The 25,844-nt window shown below is 38.2% G+C and overlaps 1 protein-coding gene across 1 annotated transcript in view; it reads left to right on the forward strand.

Moving 5' to 3' along the window:
* The first annotated feature begins 9,668 nt into the window (after positions 1 to 9,668).
* TAFA1 (TAFA chemokine like family member 1) overlaps positions 9,669 to 25,844 on the forward strand; it is a 440,521-nt gene continuing 424,345 nt past the window's right edge. Inside the window, exons 1-2 of the mRNA XM_040995063.1 lie at positions 9,669 to 10,123; positions 12,053 to 12,173. Of these exons, the coding sequence (XP_040850997.1) occupies positions 12,056 to 12,173 (118 nt within the window). The 5' untranslated portion in view covers positions 9,669 to 10,123; positions 12,053 to 12,055. The remainder of the gene's footprint in view (positions 10,124 to 12,052; positions 12,174 to 25,844) is intronic.

The raw sequence follows: 25,844 nt of genomic DNA on the forward strand, positions 1-25,844 counted from the left end.
AATTACCTTTTCCTCTACTCTGAATGAGTAACTGCTAGATTCTCCTCTCTGAGCTAGGTTTCCAAGAAACACACATGCTCTCCATTATGATATGAATAAGTTGGACTGTGAGGGAGGACACCAAAAGTAGGGAAGGCCTACTGTCAATATGGTGTGTTAGAAGAAGTGGACAGGAGGGTGGAAAAGAGAAAACAAGAAAAGATGCAAAAAGCATTTCCCGCTGGCACTGGGATGTGATGAGAGAAGCACATTTAGGCACTCTTGGACTCAGATTCCCACACAAACACCCATACACATGCAGACACATAATCTGAAATTCTTCCCAGCCTTCTCCCTACTCATCCCACTGCCAACCGCTTACTTAAAATCTTGCTGCAAATTCATAAAACACCTAAAACATGAATCAGTGAAAACAGTACGTTCCCTCATTCACACATTCATGTACTCATATGTTCTATAAATATTGATTGAACACCTACTATGTGTCAGGTAAATGACTTGACAAGGGATGAAAAACGATGACTAAAACAGGAAGTTATACTTTATACAGATGCTTTTATTTTAACAGCAATTGGAATGTATGGCGTAGGGAAATAAGTGTCTTGTTTCTCAATTTTGAGTTCTGGTTTTCATATTCTTTTTTATAAAAGATTTTTAAAATTTTTATTGCGAAGTCAGATATACAGAGAGGAAGACAGAGAGGAAGAGAGTCAGAGAGGAAGATCTTCTATCTGCTGATTCACTCCCCAAGTGGCTGCAAAGTCCAACCTAAGCTGAGTTGAAGTCAGGAGCCAGCAGCTTCTTCCCACGTGGTCTCCCATATCAGTACAAGGTCCCAAGGCTTTGGGCCGTCCTCCACTGCTTTCCAAGGCCACAAGCAGGGAGCTGGATGGGAAGTGGGGACTCCGGGATTAGAACCAGCACCCATATGGCATCCCAGTGCGTGCAAAGTGAGGACTTTATCTGCTAGGTTACTGCGCCAGGCCCTAGTTTTCATATTCTTTATTGAATGTTTATTAGAAGAATGAATGCCTGAATGCATTAGTAAAAGGAGACCAAAGTGATTGGATTATGCTGAGTGTGCAAATAGGTATGCAGCAGTGAAATGGTGTTAACAAAGAACAGGTGTGCATGCTCATTCTCCCCATATGTGACTTTACAAAATCAGATATTATATTCTGTGTACTTGGAAACTACTGCATGTTTTCAGGCAAGGAATAGGATCGGGGGAAAAAAAATCTCCCTGAAAATCAGAGAAAAACAATTTGGGCAAAGAGTAGGAATAAAGAATGCCCCAGAAAAAACAGAATGTGAAATCTGTTTGAGTTAAAAACTTTAATATGTTTCAGGAACTGAAGGGCAGTACCCTTTGCCTGCAGACATGGAGATAAAGGCAGTCTGTAGGAGGGGCAACTGATAGTCAAACAGAACCCAGATTGGTAAATGCCATAGCAAATGTGCTGGTTGGCATTGAATTTTTTGGGAAGATGGAGAGGCCTGTATATTTGGACTTCAGAGCCAAATTGAAACTCCATTGAGAATGACATAAAAACTGAATTTAAAGACGCGAGTTGAATTAGGAGGAAGGAGAATATTAGGTGGGTGTGGAAGACGGGATGAAGATGTTTAGTGTAGAAACAGTTGTATTTGCAAAGGTGTAGAGAGAAAAGAAAGCACTTAAAAATGAAAGTCAAATTTAATTTAAAAACTTAATAATAGCTCATGTTCCTGTAGTTGGGAAGAGTTGGAACTAAAAATAAAGGCTCAGGCATATTATGATCTCAGAAACTGAAATAAATAAGGAAAATAAATAGAGGAAAACCTTAGTATATATGGATTAAAAAATGGATATTTCTGTTTTTCTAATGTTTTAATTTTCTGGGATTCGCATATATACCATAATTAAATTTCAAATAAAGATTATATAAGTAGCAGTAATTATTAAAGACAAAGACTGAGAGGGATGCATTTAAAAGCAAGTCCAACACAAATCTTAGGAGTCAGAGACAATAGGATTTAATCCCACATTAGAAAAAAGAATTAAAAAATTTTTGTTGTTCTTAACACTGGTATCTTGTATAATTCTAGAGAAACAGTAGACATTCCTGATGTTAATTGCACATCTTGTCTAAGCAGGAAATCTCGTCATAAAAGAAAGATCAATCAAAATTTATAAGCAACCAATGGATATGGAATATTTAGATAAATAAAAGCACTTTAGATTAGATTAGAAAATTAGGAACACCGCTAAAGGTTTAGCAAATGTTGTATTTTGAGAAAATAATCGTAAAATATTTTCTTTCACAGCACAATTACTTTAAAAGCAACCGCAGTAAATGGGCATTTGGGGGAACATTAGGAGTATGTACACTTAATGTGAATAGTGACAGTGAAGAATTAAAGACCCAATATCTGAGTTATTTGGATTCAAGAGGGACGTGAGAATGCCAATGGGAATATAAAGCATATTCAAGAATATAACAGAAAAATTTTCAAACCTGGATAGAGATACAGGTATATCACATGCAAGAAGGTTAGGGTCAGATTCAACTCAAAGTTGGCCGACCTAGAGACATTATAATGAAGCTCTTCAAAGTTAAATAGAGGGTTATGTTTAGTGGAATAAGCCAGTCTCCCCAAAACAGATACCATATGTTTTCCCTAACCTGTACAAACTAATAGACAAAGTATGGAAGATGACTTCTATAGGTGTTAGAGTGATATCCTGGGGTTTGGTTACTGTTTACAGCCTTCGTTTATACTCCTGAGGAACAGCAAGGTTTTGTTGCTGTTGATGTTGCACTTTGGGATTATTATTTTCCATTTGCCATGTGTTGATGGCTTTCCTGTAAGATATGATACAGAGTTATTTAAAGCAGAAGTCGGGCAAGTGAATAATCCAGATATGATCTATGATGCAGCCCAGTTCTGCAAGCATTTTCCTGCTGAACACTACTAAACTTTTCTCAGTGCTTTTAACTGAAGTGTTGCCATAATTCATAGTAGAAAAAAGAATTTGGTCTGGGTAAGAGTGTTTGAATGGAGAGGGATAAAATGGAGTGTTTTGAAGCGTAGACATGCAGTAGAGCTAACTAGAAGTTGTAACTTGATGTGTACATCCAGGGAGAGGACAATAGGGAAGAATTTTCATTTCTTACCCGAATCATTGAGGCGGTAAAGGGTCATTTTTTAGATCAAAAGGACTTTGGTCCAGCTATAGATGGGGAGATTTTTATAAGCCAAAGGTATAGTATTATTATTTTTATTATGTCCAAAGCAAAAATTTTCCTGCTCTTTAAGTGCTTATATCCCTATATAGGAAAGAGACAGTTTGATTTTAACATACCAGTGTATTCATTACCCTTTGATTAGAGAGAAAGAGATGACACTGTTGTGATTTCAACTTTCTTTCTGTCTTACAAGGAGGATAAAGAGATGAGAAGTGGAAGTACAAAAGAAATGACCTTACTCTTTTTCTTCTGCTTGGAAGACAGATGAGATAAGCAAAGAGGAATTATGGTTGATAAAGTAATTGTAGAGATAGGCGGTTAGAGGTGAAAAATAAGGCTCTTACATGAAGGTTATCTTTTCTTCCAGTCTAAGAAAAATCTTGTCTGCAATTTTCGTTTTCTTACACTTACTGAAATATTCAAATAATAGGATTAATTATCATTATAGCAAAATCATTTGTTCCTTCTCACTTGCTTTGCTTAATTTTTATTAGTGATTTTTTTTTAAGCCTTACGGAAGCTTTGGGTTTTTAAGAAAGAATTGTTCCTTCTTCACTCTTATACCTAGAAAACTTAAATAGTGCTTTTCCTATATCAGTTGTCTTGCATTTCATGTTCTAGTTTCATATCTGGCTAATCTTATTTAACCAACTTGGCATTATGTATTGTACGTGTGATCTAAAATTTATTGTTTCTTATTAATATTGTTTGCCTTGAATTTGTTTCCTTAGAAGTTAAGCTCTAGGAATCAGAAATGAGTCTGAATCATGGTTGTTTAACTTCCTTACAGCTATGAATGACTATAATTCTATTGCTCAGTTTTTCTGAAATTCCGTTTTTTTTCTACACATAAAATGGATACCCTTGTAACATGACGCTACTAATGCTTTTGAGTATTAAATGAAACACTGCATATAAAAACTTGGCTTAGTAGTTGATATGTAAAAAACCACTCCCTTCAAAATAACTGTGAATATAAGTGTTGTCATCATCTTTGTCCACTTAGATTCTCTTTTTGCACTTCAAGCAGACATTGTTAACTGGCTGATTGGTAGCCCTGGTGACTACAGGAAAGAAAAAAAGGGCTTCAGTGTTTCAAAGGCAGATCGAATAGAGATATGTTCCATCCCAATCAGGCTTTGATCCATGGCTTAATTTTCATTAACCAATTGAAAAGGAACAAGAAAACGCTATCAGGACTGTGAAATCACAACCAAAGTGTGCTATTTCAAGAAATACTTAGAACTGATTCAAATGGTGTACAGCTAAAGCATTTTAATTTGCATTGGATTGAAACTTGGCATCTTTCTCAGTCCAGATGTAATTTATTTAAATTCCTTTTAGTTTTTTTTCAATATAGAAATATGCATAGAAATAAAATTTTGCATGTATCACATTTTCTTTTTGCACATTTGTTGAGTTAAAATTTGCCCAGTTATTAAATGGCCTGATCTTAAAGTGAACTAAGGACAGATTTCATTTTAAATGACAAGAAAAGTGTTGACATAAGGCAAGTGAGGGATTCTCTATCCTTGAGTAAGTACAGTGTGGTACTTGTGGCTTAGAAGTAGGATTCATTTTCTTCAATGTGTTTCCAGAGGAAATTAATCACACCAGAAATCACTTGTATAATCATTTGTGGAAAGCATACAATTGCATATGTAATTTTCTACCAAGCAAACCTCAGTTGGCATTTCTGATCCCTTTGGTTCTCTTCCTCAGTGTCTCGTGTGATATAATATCTCTGCTTCTCTGGCCCACACCACTGCTTTTCTCCGTCCAGGTTTCTACCTCATAGAGTCATCTGTCCTCCATTCTTCCCATCTGATTTTTATTATGCAGGGCAGATGGCTGAATAGCCTTAATTATTGAAGTACACTGAGTGTTCCAACTTAAACCTTCATTTACTCTCATGGGGCCTTTCTTCTGTGTGAAGGTGGGTCTCTATGTGGAAGTTCCAGTGAATATTATTTTCCTTCTTCTTTTTAAATACACTAATGTGCAAATGTGTAAAATAGTTTGCTTAATACGTGTGTCTTTAGTTTAGCTTGGAGCATGTTCGGAACACCCAAGTACTTGAAGTGTCTTGAACATGAAACTGTATGGACTAAAACCATGATGCTATTAACTTTTGTCATTAAGATACTGTGTGGCACATGACTTTGGCTTAAGTGAGTGATTGGCATGTAGCTCCTTGCTCATAAGAATCCTAAGGTGGGGCCCAGTGCAATAGCTCTGTGGCTAAATCCTCATCTTGCAGTTGCCAGGATCCCGTATGGGCGCCAGCTCATGTTCCAAATGCTCCCCTTGCTATCTAGCTCCCTGCTTGTGGCCTGGGAAAGCAGTCGAGGATGGCCCAATTCTTAGGACCCTGCGCTCGTGTGGGAGACACGGAATAAGCTTCTGGCTCCTAGCTTCGGATTGGCTCATCTCCGGTGGTTGCAGGCACCTGGAGAGTGAGCCAGTGGATGGATCTTTCTTTGTATCACCTCTGTCTGTAACCTTGCCTTTCCAATAAAAGTAAATAAATATTAAAAAAGAAAAAAAATAGCAACAGGAGAATACTTAAGGTGTCCCTGCTGTGATTACCAATGCTTTGGATTTATTACTGCTATAGCAAAAAAGAAATTCTTCCCTGGAATTCTGTTGTAGTATGCTCTGTGAAGGCAGAAACTTTGGTATGTACAGTGCTATCATGGTTCCTGACCAAGCGTGCAACATGAAAATTCAATTAATAAATGAGTAATACAGGTTGAAGTCTTCATTAGTCAGGATAGTCTAGGTTGTGCAACAATAACAACTTCCACATTTCAGTTGCTTACACAAACAACTTTTTCTTATTCACTATGTGCAACTGTCCTGGTTTGGCACAGGACTAGGGGTTTGGCTCTCCTCATCTTAGGTTCTCAAGGAGCCAAAATTAAACAGTCCCTGTTCCAGGAGCAAAGAGATCTGGAGGATGTGACTTCAGAGATGGAGTACTCCAGTGACACCATAAGTTCTACTAACATTTCATCAGTCAGGATTTTTAAAAAAGATTTATTTTATTTTTATTAGAAATTCAGATATACAGAGAGAAGGAGAGGCAAAGAGAAAGATCTTCTGCCAGTTGATTCTCTCCCCAATTGCCTGCAATGGCCGGAGATCACCTCTAATCTGAAGCCAGGAGCCTGGAGCTTCTTCTGTGTCTCCAACACAGGTGCAGGGTCCCAGGGCTTTGGGTCATCCTCGACTGCTTTCCCAGGTCACAAGCAGGGAGCTGGATGGGAAACCTGGCCACCAGGATTAGAAGCAGCATCCATATATGATTCTGGCACATGCAAGGCGAGAACACTGGCCACTAGGTTACTGTGCCGGGCTCCATCATTCAAAATTTTATCTACACAAATAGAAATGGATCAGAAAATGTAATCTCAGCACGGTCAGAGGGTGGAAAGGTCCAGTGAGTATGGAAAGTATGAGAGCAATTTTTATCTGAGATAGTAAAAGGATTAAACATCCTTAAATATCAGTGTCATGGTTACATTAAAGGACAAATGATCATTAAGTGCAGTGTACTGTAAGGTATTCAGAAAAGTAAAAATTGAACTAAATTGGTATTTTTGTTTCATGTGTAGAATGTCGCTTAAGGCAACTCTTTTTTCCAGTCTTTTTTTTTTTTAATTTTCCATAATGTCTCTCTGATTATAGTAACCTATTAGTCAATATTCCTAGTATATTAAGTAGAATTGAATTGTAGATAAGTAACTGGGTGGACCCTTAGCTTGATCTCTAGAAATGGAAAGAATAATGGTTTTAGTTTAAAAAATGGTGGCCTTTATGAACCTTCTTTCATTTTAGTTCATTAGCACAGTATAACAATCAAAAGCAGTAATGGGCAAAGAGTACCTTCTTCACTTTCATAATTCAAGTGCCTGGTGTAATCTGTACCTTTAGAGAAGGTAACTAATAACGTTTTTGAGTGTCTTGATGCTAAATAAACAAGAAAATGCACTGTTGTTAATTATTATTCGTCCATTAAGTATTTTATCTGTGGATTTAAGAGATGGGTTGTTGAGCCAGACCATTGAGACTTGAAATCTGTTGTATTACTTAGTAATGTATTACTTGGAACAAATTCTTTTACTATCCTGTTTTCTCTCATTGCCTATTTATGAAATAGAGATAATAATAGTTATCTTATGCGATTAGTAAAAAGAGTCAAATTACATTTTAAAAAGCATTCTGCAGTAGAGAGCTATCATACAGTGAAGTGGAGTTTTTTGTTTTTAAAGATTTAATTATCTTTATTGGGAACACAGATTAACAGAGGGAAGGAGACAAAGATCTTCCATCCATTGGTTACTCTCCAAGTGGCTGCAGCAGCCGGAGACAGTCAGAGCTGAGCCAATACCAAGTTAGGAGCCAGGAGATTTTTCTGGTTCTCCCATAAGGAGATTTCCCAGGCCACAGGCAGGCAGCTGGATGGAAAGCAGAGCAGCCAGGACATGAACCTGCACTCATTTGGGATCCCAGAGGCATCCAAGGTGAGGATATTTTTTTAAAAAAGATATATTTATTTTATTTTGAAGGCAGATTTTACAGAAAGAGAAGGAGAGACAGATAGAGGTCTTCCATCCTCCGGTTCACTCCCTAAATGATGGCAGTGGCTGGATCAGAGCTGATTTAAACCCTCCTCCGAGTCTCCCACATTGTCTCAAAGGTCCACAGAATGGGATCAGAAGTGGAGCAGCCAGGGCATGAAATGGTACCCAGATGGGATGCTAGCACTGCACGCAGAAGATTAGCATTCATGTCACCACTCTGGCCTCAAGGTGAAGTTTTAATAAACATTAGCTTTTGCTACTATGGTTGTTCTTATCTTTATACCAGAGAATTACTATAAAGTTTTGTGTTTACTAGCAAAACAGTAATGAGCTACAAAGATGTGAAGTACCAGTTAGAAGTTTGGCATTTTTGTGTTTAACTGCAAAAGAAACATCTTCTGTTGTTTTGAAATCAGTTTACTAGTAAGTTTTCGTAAACTGTTGTTTCACTAAATAAAGCGATGACGTGTAGTTTTGTACACATGGAAGTCCATGAAGAAAGCCAGAGGACTATGAAGTATCCTTCATTCTCTTAACTTTGTGTCATAGGAGAATGCATAATGACTTCCAGAGATTCAGTATGTCAAACCTTTCTTGTGTAACATGTTTGCAAAAGGCAAGAGACTATTTTGATGACTTTTGAGAAGTTTTATGGAAAGAAATCTTACAACAATGACTTCCATTTTAAAAGCAACACAAAAGAAGAAATGTTTGATCTGTGGTAGAGGAATGAGGATCATAAAACTTCCATTTTATATTCTCCTTTGTCACCAAGCACTTAACACATAGTAGGTACTTCACACATGATTTACATAGCAATTTGTTGAGCATATCAGATACCTACTACTAATGTAATCTGTAAATGGAAACTAAGATAGATGTTTAACTTAATGATTAAAATACCCACATCTGATGTTAGAGAACCTGGGTTCAATTTTTGGCACAAGGTCCTGCTCCCAGCTTTGTGGAAATGAGCACTTTCGTGGGCAGGAGTACTGGCTTAAATGGTGTTTCTGCCACCTGTGTGGGAGATTCAGCTTGTGTTTCTGGATTTCAGCTTTGGTCTACCTACTCCTAGCTGTTGCATGCATTCGGCGGTGAAGCAGTGAATGAGATCTCTGTGTCTATCTCTCTGTCTCTCTGCCTCTCGGGTAAATAGAAAAAAAATTTACATGTATCACTGAAGCATAGATGGGATAACACTAAAGAAACGTCTGAGACCATAGTACTAGAAATGGGACTCTGAACTTCTGAGTGCCCCCCTACCCCTATCCCAGCATTATTTGAAGGACAGCAAAAAATTTTGAAAGAGCCTTGGGCATATTTCTGCATTCAAAACCAGTTTCAATACTGAAAATGCCGTGTTTTTATTTATGAAATACATTGCAAAAGCTCAGTAGATTTTTATTGGGTGAATACACATAAACATCCCTTATTGTATTCCAGCTTTATTCCCTTCTCAGACTCAGCTGCCAAAGCAGTCAGCAGACAGAAACTGGCACAAACCTAACCATAATTGTGTTTAACTTGCTGGCTCAAAGAACACTGAGAAGCAAGAAATGGCTTCTGCTTCACTTTCCTGTTTACTGTTAGAAGTCTAACACCATTAATACTATCAATATTTTGCAGATTGCTTTTTAAAAAATTTTTCATTTTGCTTCCTGTCTATTCTTTTGACAAATAAATGATATCAGTAAAAGTTGTAGCAGACTCCCTCAGGCAGGATGGGGTTAAAGCACTGCTTGACTTGTTGGAGAGTTGTGGGCAGGTATCGCAATTCGCTGTAGCTGTAATAGAGGGTAATGTCACTTTAAGACATGTGATACTTTAGAGAGGAGGGATGTATTGAAACAGACTACTGCTACTTACAGCACCGTACAGCAGCCCTGCTCTTACCCTGCACTGCCTTACTCTGCCCTGGATGCACTGGAGTGGGGATGGTCCAGCAGTAGCTCAACTGATTCCCATCTGGAAACTGCACATTCTCTCACCACCACTTCAAAAGTCTCTTCAGGCAGAGGTGACGCCAGGAGATTATTTAAAGGTGAAAATGACAAGGTTTCTACCGCTCAAACCCTGGCTCCTTTTCTGACAACAGTCTGAATGAACCTGATGTCTTCTTTACCGTGGAAATAGGACTGGAAGAGGAAAACATACTCATTTTTAAAATCTTGATAAAGAAAATTGTTGGGAATCTAGCTTTTTTTTTTTTTTAATCTGAAATTGTGACACAGATGGATTTTAAAAAGTGTTAGATCTTTCCAATGAACACTACTAGAGTACTCTTCTTTTGGCTGGATTTTTCAGGTAAGAAGTCTCTTTCCAGATTTCAGATTCAGAAAGCAAATCTGAAACAGACTCAGTGAAACCTTGAGAACTATGCAAGGCTGGCTGCTTTATTTGGGGAAAACACTTATTAACATTGAGACAACCTCTCCATTAGAGAGGAAGCCGTGAAAGCCAGACACAGGAGTGTGTGAATTAAAGAAAGTTAAGTGGGTGGACAAAGAGAAGAATATGGGAGGTGGGGATACTGCCAGTATCACATCACAGTCATCTTCTTGGGTGCTAAGATACATGTGGGTGAAAAAACGAGCGAAAGGAAGCAGAGTCACTGAAGAACTGTTCAGATTTGATTGGGATATGCTATTTTTCCCTTACGTTTATTTTAATGATTCCCACGGCATTTTAACTGTGATTCACAAAAAGTAAATGCATGCACCAGTCATTCTGTAATTTTTATAATTTTCAGAGTGGTTCTGAAAAGGCTCCAAAAATGCATTCACAAGAGGGGTGCCTCTTTTTCTCTTGACTGAAAGAAATGCAGCTACATTATCCTGACAGCTCTGAAAACAATGAGACAAAGTATGTTGTACAGAAAAGTAAATGGTGGGCAGTGAAACTAATTAGAAAGTGACTGATCTTCCCAAATCACAGGCTGGGGCAGGAATGGCACCATGCTGTCAAAAATAGTGCTTTCCTACTCTGTACTTAATTATAGTTGTCAGTCTTTATCTACAATAGTCCTCAAACCCTTCCCAAAGACTGTATCATTCTCCTGAAACCCACAAATTACCCAGTGTTATGTGTATATATGTGTATGTAATGTGTATTTTTGCTTTCTGAACATAACGGCTTTTGAAAGAATGCAAATTTCCATGAATCAAGAAACCACGCTGGGAGGTCACTCCTAGCTTTTCCTTGTGTAATTGAAAATCTTGAAGGGGGATGATGTATCAGTGCAAAGGAACAACAACAACAAAAAACCCATCTCAAGTCTAAAGCCCTCTGTCTACCTAAGAGAAAAGCATGTAGTCGTGTCGATTCCTCCTGTAGATAATGCCTCCTTACCACTGGCTGAATAAGGATGATGTTTCAAGTTTGATTAATTTGGCAATAGGAAATGCAGTATAAGGTGTTGTTTGAGAAATTGGACAATATGCAGCGCAGTTGAGCCTCTGTAGCTGCTAAGATCCACAGAGGTGCAGAAAAGATTTTCAAAGTTTCAGTGCCTGAGAAAAGGTATATGTTCATCCATAAATATATACACCACCTGTACATGCATATTCATTAACACCATGCAAGAAATGCTGCTGTGGAGTCTGAGGAGGCAAAGCAATATTGTAAATTGTGGCTTGCTCTAGGACAGGGGCATAGATCTTGCCTCTGGAACTCATTCTGGTTCAAGACAATTCCTTCTGACTTTAAGTCCAGCCAAAAGGATCGGTTCTATCAGAAGATGACAGCATGCTGCTGAAAACTGATTACTTAGTTTAGAAGACAGCCTTGAATTAAAGATTCATGAATGTAGAATTTAAAAGAACACACACACACACACATACACACACTTTCCTTCCAGGCTTATGTCAGACTTGAAATGAAGTTAGAATGAACAGAGTGTAGCTTTTTGATGCCTGGCATAGCTATGAAAATCCATGTACAAAATAGAATCTTGAACCAGCAAATAATGCTTCAAACTATTTAAGACTGAAAAAGTTTATTTTTGTATTTTGACGATCCTTGGAGTTTTGTTATATGGAATTTAAAAATGAATTTATGATGTCCTAGAATAGGTTTTCTGTCCCAGTTTGTGGCATGACCTCTGCTGATCATTAATTCTAGCTGGAGAAGTCGCCAAGAACATGACGTCTGAAACCTTCCTTCCTGCAACAGCGGAGCTGACTGAGCTGGGGACTTGAGGCGGGGGTAACCTTTCCTGTCTGATGTTTTCTTTAGAGGATGGCCATGGTGTCGGCGATGTCGTGGGTCCTGTACTTGTGGATAAGTGCTTGCGCGATGCTGCTCTGCCAAGGGTCTCTCCAGCACACGTTCCAGCAGCACCACCTGCACAGACCAGGTAAGTGGGGAGCTGGCTCCAGGGCAGCTTCCTCCAGTCTCACCACTGGCTCCTTGACAGATGGTCGAATGCAAGTGATGGGAAGTGGTGGAGTCCTGGCAGCTTGCCTGTGGACTCCAAGCCATATTGCTAACTGGATGCTTTAGGGGTGGGGGTGAGTACTGAAATACCTTGGATGTGTTTCTATGAATGTCTTCCTCACCTGATTGATTTCCCATCCACTTCTACATCCTTGAAAAGTTGAAGTCATCTGTTAGGGATGCTTTAGCCAATAGCAGAAGGTACTGCAAAACGTGGGGGTAACTTTAAAAACTTGAACAGTCTGTAGGGGGGCAAAAACTATCATCTTTGTGTGTCTGTGCTTGGGATTCACTTTTACCTGGAGTGTTTACTAAATTTCCGTATGGTGACTAGGGATTGTGTGAAGTTGTCAGGCTCCAAACTTTGGAAGCAAGTTGTTCGTGCAAAAGAAATGAAAAGGTCACTTACTATTGCTGGTCTGGTTTAGTGGGCCTCCTTTTGTTTCTCAGTTCCTTCACTTTGTCCATGCAATGTGCTCCAGTCGCTTTTGTTTCCCCTCTCAGGCAGTTGCAAAGAACGACTCCCGCTTGGTTTTTTCCCCCTGCTTTTCTGTTTATTTTTTCCCACAAGGAAATTTCAGTTCCAAATGCAATTTGTTTTCTTCCGTTCCCAGTCTTCATTCCGTCGTGGCTCACGCTTTCATTTGGTTCTTTCGCTGTTCTTGTACCTGTCCAGCCTTTTCTCTGTAATGTCCCTCCCAGGAAAGAGGGGGAGGGTTGCTTCCATTTTCTGTTTAGCCTTTGCATTGCATGCATCACCTTCAGTTCTACCCCAGCCCCGATTCCGGCCACAAACCTTCCAACCTTGGCCTCCAGGGACCAGCTGTGCGCCAGGATCCTCAGTTCCCAAAGCGTCCCAGCTCGCCCTCCCTGTCTCCAGTTCCCGCCAGGCCTCCTCCTGCGGTGCGAGCCCGGGCTGCTCCACACACAGCACCCTTAAGGCGCCGCTGGTATTCTTGGATTCTGTGTTCAGGCAAGAGGCAGGCTTGGCAGAGCACGGGTGCAGTCCCACCTCCCGCGGCGTGTCCGCTTCGCGCTCCAAGCTCCGCGTTTCGGCCAGCCTGGTCCGCATTGGAAGAGTAGCGGTTCCGGGCAGAGGGGCGGAGGCGGCCCTGGGTACTGCTGAGGCTAGGGGCTGCTTCTGTCCCGGCCCTGACAGTTCTAGGTGCCTACGCCCTGGGTAGGGAAGGGAAGGGCGGCGGCGCGGGTGCCCCTGCAGGTGGACATGGAAACCGCTCCGCCTGTGCCTGCCCCGCGCCGCCGCTTCTGCCTCGGGCGCCAGACCTGGGCGCTTTGAGGTGGAGAAAAATCGCAGGTAGACTTGAGGGTCGCCGAGTTACCTCCCGTCACCGAAACGCGAATCTATTCTTTGTGGTAAAAAGTTCAGTGGCTACATGGACATATCACGCAAAATCTGCATTCATTGCTATTCCAACAATAGAATAGATCCTGAAAAGAAATTGTCACAGCGAAAACTGTAGGCAAGGGCTTTTCAGGGTTAATGCCATTCATTCATTGTTTGGGTTCACCTTCTGCTACGGAGTGCACCATTTCATTGCTTTTGCCCAGAAACCGAAGTTCTGAGAGGCTGAGTGACTTGTCTGAGACTACACAGCCCACAGCAGCCACTGGGAGGCAGAAGGGTTTGTTTTTATTGCCAGAGTGATGACCGCAGCGGGGTTAGGGCAAGGGGCTGGGGAGGTGGGAGACCCGTTTCTGCGTAGGATGATCGCCCCGGGTAGCCTCAGAAGCAATGTGAGCACCTTTACATGATGTATGCGAACTTTCATTATCTCCGTTCGTGGGCCTGACCTTTGCACTTGAAACTCACTCCAGAAATGACTTTGCAAGAGCTGGTGAGTGACAGGTGGTAAGGAGGCATGGCAGAGCTCAGGACTGGCTACCATTAGGTCACTGTCAGTTAGCAGGGCTGACATGACCTTGAGCAGGTGACTTTGCTCCTCAGAGCCCTGTCCCCCGTGTGCAGACACGGTGAAAGTGCGAGTAGAATAACTTCCGTAAAGTTGACGAGGGTCTCAGGTTCTGCTAAGTATCAGGAATGGCCGTGATCCTCAGTGCGGCGGGCTGCCAACCTCTAAGCCAGGGCTGTTGAATGAATGAAGTTACACTGTTCACACAGCCCATAATCCACATAGCTAGAAAAACAAACAAAAAACTATGTTTTAAATTTTTTTCTCGAGCTCTTTTGTTTTTGAAACCATGTGGTATATGACTAGAACTTACCACCAAATGCTGTGTGTCTTATTTTACACTCTATGCATATAGTCATGAAATAGATACCATGGGCTGTACAATAAGTGTTTGTATTCATTGTTTCCATTCATCAGCTAACATATATGTGGGTTTCTTTTTGTTGGTGGTAATGGCTATTTTAATAAGTCAACTCATGTTTCTGTAAGGCTTGTTACTAAAATCTTGTGATTTTCAACTGAGAAATCTATCAGCAGGTTCTGATTGAAATCTTAATTATTTATCTTTTCTATCGTCTTCCTAAGCATTTGCTTTTATCACCGATGCATTGTTGATCCATAGCCCCAATAAAATTCAGCCTTGACACCACTTTGAATCCAAAGTGCTTTAAGCATTTGAGTTGAGCTCTGTCCCAGCTTCATTGCTGAAATGAAGAAAGCTATAAAAACTCCTTTCTAGGTACAGAAAGTTCAAAATGATATTAAACTGAAAGTCCAATGTTTCTATGCAATAAGTTTATTCAACTTTCTTGGGCTTTCAACAATAGCTACAGAGATTAAAGTGATATATCTTGGTCATAGCAATATTCCAGATTATTTCAGTCAGACTCTTTAATGCAATCTTCTATTTTGATTTTCAGGATAAAAATATGCTTTTGTTGATGAGAGTTGTGACGTTTTCTTTGGAGGGTCTTAAATCTTCAGGGACACTAATGAAATGTGTATGAAAATAAGAGAGAAATCAGGGCCAGTTGTCTGTGACAGTCCACCCTTTAATAAGCAAATAAATAAATAAGTAGCTGGATAAATGAGCAAAAAGGGAAAACATAATCTTATTTTCCTCAATCAGTTAAAACAAGTGACATGATGAGGAAAAATGGGACACCAGCAGACCCCGAGCTTCGCCACATTTGCCTAAGCTTGAAAAATCGCCTCTTTCATAAAACAAGAGCAGGCAGACCCTGTGTGCATACCAAGTATCTGGGAAGTGTGGGACATGACAAACCTTTCACTCAGAGCCCTGAGTGGAGGGAGAGTGAGGCTTTGCAGTTGCCTTCTCACCTGCTTACGAAAGGCTGTGCCCCTCCCGCCGGGCCCCTGGCCTGCCTCTAACTGGCAGCTTGCCTGTCCCCTTCACAGTAAGATTGATAGTGTTCCAATGGCAAGCAGCAATTTCAGTCTCTCAAGAAATAATCCACTACACTGACAGATGAGTGGAATTTGACGCGATGTTCCCCTTGTGCAGACCGCGCTGCACCTGGATGGCACCAGTCTGCCAGGGCTCTTTAGGGGAAATGCTTAGAGATTTGGGCCAGTTTCTGCTGTCATAACATGAGACCGGGACAATGTTTTTTGAGGCTGTGAATTTGTGATCTGTCTTCTCAATGCAGTAGGTTTATACACAAACAGAATGAAAATATGTTAACTAGAATACTGACTGATTTTAATGTATTTGCCCGCAGTCCCTAAGTACTCCCCATTTTTCATATTTATGGTATTGGAAATGCACCATTTATTTTCAGTTACTCACCAGTTAAGGAAGATTAAAACAGTCAATCAATGGAAAGTGAATTTTAAAGTTACATAAAGCAGTAAAATTTGCTATGGATTAACAGATTCTTAATTTCAATAATTTAATATTTGGCTATATCAAGTTTTTGTTTGGGGAATGATGTAGGAAGTTACCATAACAAATTGAAGGATACGTGGGCTTTTATTTTCGTACTGAAAGCAGTAGGGATGACACTTATTTTAAAGACAGAATAAACAATGAAAATTTAAAAGTCCCGTTTTCTTGCTTGAGGTATTTCAAATAGACTGCTTCAGTTCCTTATAATCACTGGTTTTTATGTGATATGTTTAAAAGGATGAATGGTTAAATATAACTTTCTAATTTAGAATTAATATTTTTCTCCCTTAGAATTTATGAATAATGACAGTAGTTTTAATGGTTACTTTATTTTGGATGTGTGGGTGCTTATATGTGTGAAGGTTGTCCTTGAAACTTAATATAGATCATCTAAAAATTTTTTTTTAGCAAGAAAAGATCTTTGTGGTTGTTTAGTAATTTAGGTTTATATCGATAAATTACACTAGACAAATTGTGTCTAATGAATCTGTTTTTTTCTTGAATTAGTATGATTTTAATGACATTGTATGGAAATGATATGCAAGAATATTACACTGAAAAGAATCTTCTATGTATTTTATATTTGATGAAATTTAAAGTTATATTTAGCAAAATATGTATATTAGGGATATGCATTTGTATCTTGATTATTAGCTTTGGAACATCACTATCCATTTTAAAGTACATTAATTTTTTAAAAATAATTGTAAAAAACTTTTAAATGTCTCACACTATTTTTTTTAACCATACCTTCAAACTTACTTTATTGAAAGCTGCCTGAGGAATATACACGAAAATGCCATTCACGATACCAATGGGTTGTTTTAAAATTTTCATGCAAAAGAAATGATGTAAAACAACAGTAGTAGGATATTGGCTTTTTAAGAACACATATCAGTGCTAACTTGCTAATTCTAGTGTGTTGGCCTGAGATTTAGAGCAGACAAGGTGTTGTAATACATCAATTCCTTGACTCGAACTGTAGCTGTGAACATTTGACAGAATCCTAAAGTATGAAAACCAAGTAAATAGAGGAGTAGCTGTCAATCCTTGCACATATTAGACAATTACTACAATGCTATATAAGCTCTTAGTTGTTTGAGTGGGAAGTCTGTGGCATTGACTCGAACTTAAAAGCACTAAATGACATGCAAAAGCATAAATGGCAAGCAAAAAGTAAGTGGCAGAAAAGAACATTAACATGCAATTTTGAATTTCTTAACGTTCATCTAAAATGATACTTGAACTCTATTTTAAATTCATTTCATTTTAAATCCCTTGGAAAGTCTCAAAGTTTAAGCACACTGAAATTAGTATATCATTTTTGAAAACAATTTGTCCATATTTCCTAAAATGCAAAATGTGCAAATCTTGACCTAGAATTCTATATTTAGATGTCTATGCTGAGGAAATCATTTGACAGATGTGAAAAGACACATGCATGGTAAAGGTATAGTCATTGCAACAATGGTTTTAATGGCAAAAAAAAAGAAGGAAGAAGAAAAAGAAAGGAATTTCTCCTCCATCAAAAAGGGATTGATAAAATAAATCGTGGTATATATCAATGCAGTGGGATTCATGCAGCCATTATAAGGGATGAGATATTTTTATATGTACTCCCGTGGAAAAATTCCTATGATGTATTGCTGAGTAAAGAGCTCAAGGAGCAAAATACGCTGGTTCAAGATAATCTTAGGAAAAAAGATCCTATTTGCACATACAGAAAGAAATCTGTCAGAAATGATATAAACATCCTCTTAACAGCAACAGTTAAACGTGGTGCGAAGGCTGAAATGATTTAGACTTCATGTTTCTTATAATTATGTATCTTTGAATTCGTTTTTAATATTAGCATATATTACTTTTTAATATGTTTGAAATATTAGCTCTAGAGAGTTTTAATAGTAAAACTAGAAATCAGTATTTCCAGTTTTAAGAAAAAGAAGAAACTTAAGTAGTAGAATACCAAAAGGTCCTTTTCCTCTGAGGGGCCTAATTGATTCAAATATGTGGGCCAGCATTTCTCTAATTATCCTCTAAAAGATGTTGATAATTAACTATTGGGGTAGCATTCGCCTTATACTGTTGTCTCCTTGAAGGTTTGTAGTGTAAGTAAGTGTATGAAAGTTCTGGAAAGATTTGCAGGCCGGAAACCTGATTTAAAAAAAAAAAAATTCTAAACTTGTTTTTTTTAGTTTAGGTACGCCTACAGTGCTTATTCAGATCACTTGTTTGGGGAAGTGTGGGACAGCATAATTCTGGAATCCTGTGCTATTATTCATCCTTTATACCTCTCCTACTAAAGTCCTTGACACATAGTACCTGCTCAGGAAATATTTATTAAATTACTAAAGAAAGAAGAAGTGAAGGATCTAGTGAAATTTTCTTACATAGCAGTTACTATGCTTGAATGTTTGTATGTCTATGTGTGCATGTGTATTTATTCTTGTGTGTGATAATAATTTGGAAATATCTGAAAATGATGAGATACATAAACATGAAATTATCTCTGCAATATAAATATATGGATATGCGTGCCTTTTGTAGATGTTTGACTTTAACATTTGTATTCAAAATTCTACTCGTCAAAATAATTCAAAGATTATATATTTACAGATATGGTAACAATTAGTTCTGTCAGATTGTCAATTACACTATGAATTTTTATTTTTTTTTTCACTTAGGACTAGAAAATAATGTCTTATTGAGGGAGTGAAGGGAAAGTTTCACTAAATAAATACAAAAAGGCCTTTTTTGTTTGCAAATGTTTTAATATCAAGAGAAAATTTTACTTCATCTGTGTACCACAAAGAAAATACCACCAGACGAGGGTTTTATTTTTTTTTGAGTGTCAAGAGATGAATTTTTAGCTAACAATTTGCATGAACTAATCATATTCCTCAAAGCTAACATCCCCAAAGCACTTAGGAAATTCTGTCTACTGTTTTTGCTTTCTCAATCTTATTTAATTAAGATAGAGAGGGGAAAGACAAATGGTTTTGTCACAGGAAATGGTGGCAATGCAGTGATTCCTTCCAGGACACTGAGAAGGACCCTGTCTCAGCCTGAAGCTGGCTGAGCGAGAGACCGCCCACATCCTCAGGAGTGCACACGTTCCTCCGGTGCAGCTCTCGACATTGACCTTTACTGCCTCTTTAGTAGACCTTTTTCTTCTAGTCCTGCTTCCGTTTCTCCTAAGCGTAAATCTGATTTAACTGAATCTTCATACTCATACGTGCCAGAGATTTTTTAAATTTCCCACTCCTGTGGCTACAGAATGGGCCTATCGACTCATAAGCTGTGGAGGACAGGCAGCACAGCACATGTACTCCGACGAGACTGAGATGACTGAGTTACCAACCAGGAAGAAGAAAGAGTTCTTTGCTCTCAAAATGAACAATATATACATTTTTTTAAAAAAAAAACACATTGTTTATTTTCATTGGAAAGACAGATGTACAGAAAGAAACAGGGAGAGAGAGAGAGAGAGAGAGAGAGAGAGAGAGAGAGAGAGAGAGAAAGAGAGAGAGAGAGAGAGAGAGAGAGAGAGAGAGAGAGAGATCTTTCATCTGCTGGTTTACTTCCCAAGTAGCTAAAATGACTGGAGCTAAGCCAATGTGAAGCCAGGAGCCTGGAGCTTCTTCTGAGTCTCCCATGCAGGTGCAGGGTCCCCTGGCTTTAGGCTGTCCTTTGCTGCTTGCCAAGGCCAGAAGCAGGGAGCTGGAGGGGAAGTGGAGGAGCCAGCAGCTGGTACACAAACCAGTACCAGTATAGGATCCTGGTATTTGCAGGGCAAGGGTTTAGTCATTGTGCTGAACCCAACAATATATCCTATATTAGAGACACTTCCTTTTGAAAACACTGGGTAAGTGTTCAAGAAATGTTTGCTGATGAAGAAAGCATTAAGTACACAGGGATTTTAAATCCTTTATAATTCAAACTCTGGAGGAAAAAGACTGCATTAAGCCTTTTTCATATTGAATGCTAGTGAGCAGAGTGCACTGGAATAGGAGTCAGAGGCTGGAGATTTCGAATCTCACAGAAGTTGTCAAATGGCAAGGCTCCAGATGAGAGGGTTGGCAGGAATGAACGATTTTTGTACTGCAGCTCTTAGCTCCAAGGAGGTGATCCATATATTCCATTAACAGTGAAGTATATTCTGGCAAATAATGAAGGCTTAAACTGCCCAAGGAAGTGATTTATTCATTTATCCCTCTGATACAGCAAGACTCAGTACAGAATCACCATTGTATATCTAAGAAAGCCTTCTACTAAGACGATTTGAAAACTTTCTGGATGATTTTACAGATGGGTTAGGCAGATACCTTCCTGGTAACAAAATGATTGAACTAGCCAGTGATTTTAGCCAAGGAAATTCCACAGCACAGGCACATGCAAGGGCACACACAGTGCATTCACTGCTTTGCTTGAGAATGGCCTCATTGGGGTAGATTATCCGATGTTTTGTCAAGCACTTTTCTGTGTAACCTCCTTTTAAATGTCAGATGAGACAAAGATTTGGCTAAGGGATCTATTTCACAAGCAGGTTATACCTCAGAGAAGATGATCTCCTGCACCAACATTTTATGGTTTCTAATGAATTTATCAAACATCTTTATATAAGCAGCATGGAGAGAGGTAAGGGAGTGGAACCCAAAGGGGATCTTTGCACATGTTTCCATCCTGAGTTACACCCAGAAGACTAAGACTCTATCTTTGTCTCTTATATGTAGCTTAGGCTAATATTTGGGACCTGATTAACTGTAGTGAAACCAGTGGTTGAATCAGGAGACCCATTTGAATCCCAAGTAAGTTACAGTTTGGGAAAAATAGTAATCTGTAAATATTATGAAGTAAAGGGAAGTGCAGGCAACAGAGTGATGTCTATATACAAATCTTAATTTCAAGCTTTATTAAAGTTTCTAAAATCTACTCTGCAATCCACTAGTGGTTTATAAACCACTTGAAACCCAACATTGTTTCTTCATTTGTTCTTTTTGGGAAAATGATTTAAAATTTCGTGTGTATTCCTTTGGTATATGAATAAAGACAATTGACTAGTCAACCAAATGAATGGGTATTTTATTGGGAATGACATGTAGATAAGGTTTACTAGTTTTCCTCACTTTACTATTCTAGTAAGAAAATTGGCTTCTACTTCTTGGAAAAATTGCAAAGTTTTTTGCATGTAAATAATTGCAATTCATGCAGTTTGGGGAAGGATAATTTATTCTCATTTTATCAAGTGTTGCCTTGAGTTATTCTTGATTTTCAATTGTTGTGTTCCTTGCTTTGTAACTAGAAATTAGTATTGGTTTAGTTTTATTATTATCATTTAAGCTTGCTGTGGACTTTTAGTTAACCCTATAGTCTGTGATGATGTGTATTTGCATTTTGTATATTTCATATTTCCTAAATGCTAGGTTCTAAGGAATTCTTTACTTGTGGAAATGATCAATCTGTATTATTATTGATCAAACATGCATGTGTTGTAAATCTAATATTGGCTTGTTTAGTGACCCTTGTAAAGTTACATTGTTTATACTTGTCTGTGACTCTGTAGATCATAGTCTTGTGGTACATAATATCTTTCTTTTGTTTTGCTATCCACAAGTTATTGTCTTATGATGTAGCCTATTAATAGGTTTATCTGATTCTACAAAAATAATGAGTGCTAAATGCTTCTTTTCAAAAATATATTACCTAATTATTTTACTACTGGGAAGTAGAAGCAGGTAGGACTGAAATATTTTACCTCCTCATTGTGTTATGGTGGGGCAAGTTTGAACACCACTGTTGTGTGAAGAAATTGTACCTATAGACCAGCCCTTCATAGAATGTTGGATTAAAAAATATATAACATAGGGGAAAAAAGCATCCTCTGAAATAACGTGGTAAGCTACAAACATATGCTATTTGGAAGTTTCTCAGATGAGGCCTTATTAAGTTGATTTAGTTTTGTAGCCTCTTACACTTTGTTATCTGCTGAAAATGCAAGATGCCACATCCTGAACAGGTGCACCAGAATAGAGGACACTGGGTGAATATTTCCAGGGCAGATTTTTGACAGAAACTCCCAAGATTGGTTAAGAAGGAACAGCAAATTTATGGCATGTCTGTTGCCAGTCTCCTGTCTTCTATTTGTCAAAGGCCTGTGTAATCAATCACAATGATTGTTTCCACTCTGTCTGCATGTGATTTCAGAATCTTTCTCAATCCTTTTCCCAGGCACTATCTGTCTACTGATTGATACTGGCCTGCAGGTTGAATATTGACTATCCCTAATGTAGGGTGATTGGTCAATTATCTCCAGAATGTCTTAGCCACCCTCCTCTCATGCAGTCTTGTAAAATACATTCCATCAAAACCATTATATTATGAAAAAGTAAATGAGATGGATTATGATTAAATAAACTTGAAATGTTAAGAGCTGCATGAGAACCTAAACTGCTTTTTGAGACAGCACATCTTTAGACAATTGTATTTAGACAATTGTATTTAGACAATTGTCTAAAGATGTCTTTAGACAATCTGAGAATTATAAAACTCTACTTCTCTACCTCCATGCCTAAGATGCAAAGTTACTTGTGTTGTGGGATCTCATTGGACAGGGTGCTGCTATATAGATTTAAAGCCTAAAGAAGTTCATTCTCAGCTGAGAAGATTTGGGGAATTCTGGGAAGGGGATGAGGAAGGTTTTGTGTTGGACTTTCAAGGTTGGGTCAAAGTCAGTTCAGATATGGGTTCTATTCAGCCCCAAGGAATCAGAACAAAGACAGAGGGGCAGGCAACAGTGATAGGGTGGGAAGAGGACCACTAGTATACACTAGTGATCACAGAAGCAAACCCAGGTAAGATGGAAGAAAGGGCATCTGTGTTATAATCAGAGTGGCTAAAGTTGAAGACACAGCATTTGAATTCTGGTTAGCCAGTTTGAGCCACTTGAGGCTTTTCATATTCTCAGTTATTTTTGAGTAATGAAAGGCAAACTATGTTGCCATCATTTATTTTAGATATCCAGTTATTATATTCAAGCAATCCATATATCTCTAATTCAAGGCCTACAAGTAACAACTTTTATTTTTCATGTAGAGTCACCTTAGGTATCCAAGGAGATTTTGTCTGAAGACATCCCTTATCTCACACTCAGAATACCCAAATACCTGCCTTTGTCTTTTATGTAATCCAATTAATTGTCCATTCAAGGTGGCTGATCCTTTTCATTTAAAAATAATAATTTAAGTGATTGAATAAATGAATTCATATAAAATATTTAGAATTATTTTTGGACTCTGTAAATGTAGTAACTAACTACATTTTTGGAAATCAAGTAAAGAGTCAATTTATTTGTGGGTCTTGTACCTGATCTTACCCTCTTTGCCACTGTGATTCCTGGTTTAGAGAGACTGTAGGAATAAGGTTAGCTTGCTATCCCAGGATCTCTAGGAAGTTGCATCTTGACTCTTTCATTGTTCTACTTATACTTACTTGCTCTAAATATTGGCGTGCCAGTTTCTTTCTGCCTCACCCATCAAGTTGTATCACTTGTTTATACAATCCTTTCCTTGTAGGCTTAATAAGATGTGGAAATGAGGTGTGCTCTATATTTGCTGGATAGTAGGTGTTGAGCACATGATATCTAGTTTTAGTGTTATGTAAACATATGCAAGTCAGAGTATATGACTTATTAATAGTATATACACTTATTAATAGTATATATACCCATAATGTTTTATTATGTTAAAAAGATGCATACAGAAATTTTACAACTTGGATTTATTTACTTATACTCACATCTGGGTCTTCTGATAATAAAATCTATGTGTTCGGCACTAGCCAAAGATTTTATGGATAATCTACTCTGGAATGTGTAATAGCCATGATCCCTAAGTCAATATGAACTGGTCAATTTGTGCAGAATCCTTCCAAGTTCTTGTTTATATATATATATATATACACACACACACACATATATATATATCCTTTTATATATATATATATATATATATAATTACTGATGAAAATGCTCTCCTTAAGAAGTTTGGTAGTGGTCTATGGGATGCCAAATGGAAGGCTAAATGCATGTTGAATTCATTTAAACATCTGACCAATAGTTCATTGAAGGGAAGCCGTTCACATTTTTACCATTGGTGTTTTGTAAGTTGCATACCATACTTCTTCAAATGTTTTGTTCTTAACTGTAATGTTCTTACAGAAAGCCATTACCCTTTAATGAACAGATTTAAAGGAAAACACCCAGGTGTATAATGCCCAGTGGAATGTACTTGTTCATTGCAGAGCATCATTTATGCGTTTTTGGTTGTGCTTCTTGGTCTATGTGAATGCAAAAGTGAAATCTTAGGAATTCCGTAAGTAACATGGAATCTAATGTTGTGTTCTGAACAATTTAAAAGGATTCAGAAAAGTAAAAGAAGTATCAGTGGTCAGTTTCTTACCAGGAAATTGGGTTAATATGAGAGATTAGTCTGTGTAGATTAAAGATGGTGAAGATGCTGATACATTTACAATTGGTGTTGGAGAATCTCCTGAGAACTATACCCAGTGGGCATCAGCTTTCTATTGAAGAGGTCAAGAGCCTTGTAGAAGCCTTGCTGAGTGCTTTGATCAAACTCTATTTATCTCCTTTTACTGTCATCATTAACATATTTCAAAAAATTGCTGTGAAGTATTTCTGTCAAACAGAATTGGAGTAATTTTACTGTAGTGTAAAGGATTTATTAATTATAATCTTTTCATGAGTCTATTTATATTCAGTAGTGACATTAATAGGTTGCCAAAACAAACTAGAGTTAATTGTATTTAATTAAATTGTTGAAAACAAGTAAGGATAGTTTATTATTACTGTAAGCAGAATGCCCTATTGATGTACTTGTTTGTGTGAATAAGATCTAGTATGAAGTTCTCTTTACTGGAAATTATATTATTCATAAACAGAAAGAAAAAAATTAATCCAGGAAAATTGCTTCACATAGATTTGTAATCATATCTAGTGTTAGGTCAACAAAACTGCTTTTTATTTATTTTTATTGGAGAGCCAGATATACAAGAAGGAAGGAGAGACAAAGATCCTCCATCCACTGGTTCACCTCTCAAGTGGCTACAATGGCCAGAGATAAGCCAATCTAAAGCCATAGTCAGGAGTTTCCTCTGGGTTTCCCACACAGGTGCAGGGTCCCAAGACCTTGGACCATCGTCTACTGCTTTCCCATGGCACAAGCAGGGAGCTGGAAGGGAAGTGGAGCAGCTGGGACATGAAATGGTGCCCATATGGGATCACAGCCTATGCAAAGTGAGGGCTTTAGCCACTAGGCTAGCACCATGCCTGATTTCATGTCAGATTAGATATCCTTATATTTCTCCTGTGGCCCACAGAAAGCTGCAGGATCACTTGTTCTACCCTCCCTCCTTCCTTCCTTGCAGAGGTAATTAGTAGATGGAATAGTCTAAGCGGTGAGTCAAGACTTTGATAAGAAAACAATTCCTCAAGAAACTCCTAAGAAATTGGGAATGGACTTTCCCAAGGGTAGTGGATACATTTTGGGCAACAAAGAATTCTAGGGAAAGATAACAGCATTCATTAACTTTGATTTAGAGACAGAAGAGAAGCTAATTCAGAAAAATGAGATGATTGTGGGAAACATACTGCTTTGTTACGGATTAATGCTTATAAATGTTTTTATAATAGTGGGTAGTTGAATAAAAACTGATGTTGGAACAAAATATTAATTGG

Source organism: Ochotona curzoniae, unplaced genomic scaffold (genome assembly GCF_017591425.1).
Source record: "Ochotona curzoniae isolate NIBS_2020 unplaced genomic scaffold, NIBS_Ocur_1.0 contig_908, whole genome shotgun sequence".
Taxonomy (NCBI): Eukaryota; Metazoa; Chordata; class Mammalia; order Lagomorpha; family Ochotonidae; genus Ochotona; species Ochotona curzoniae.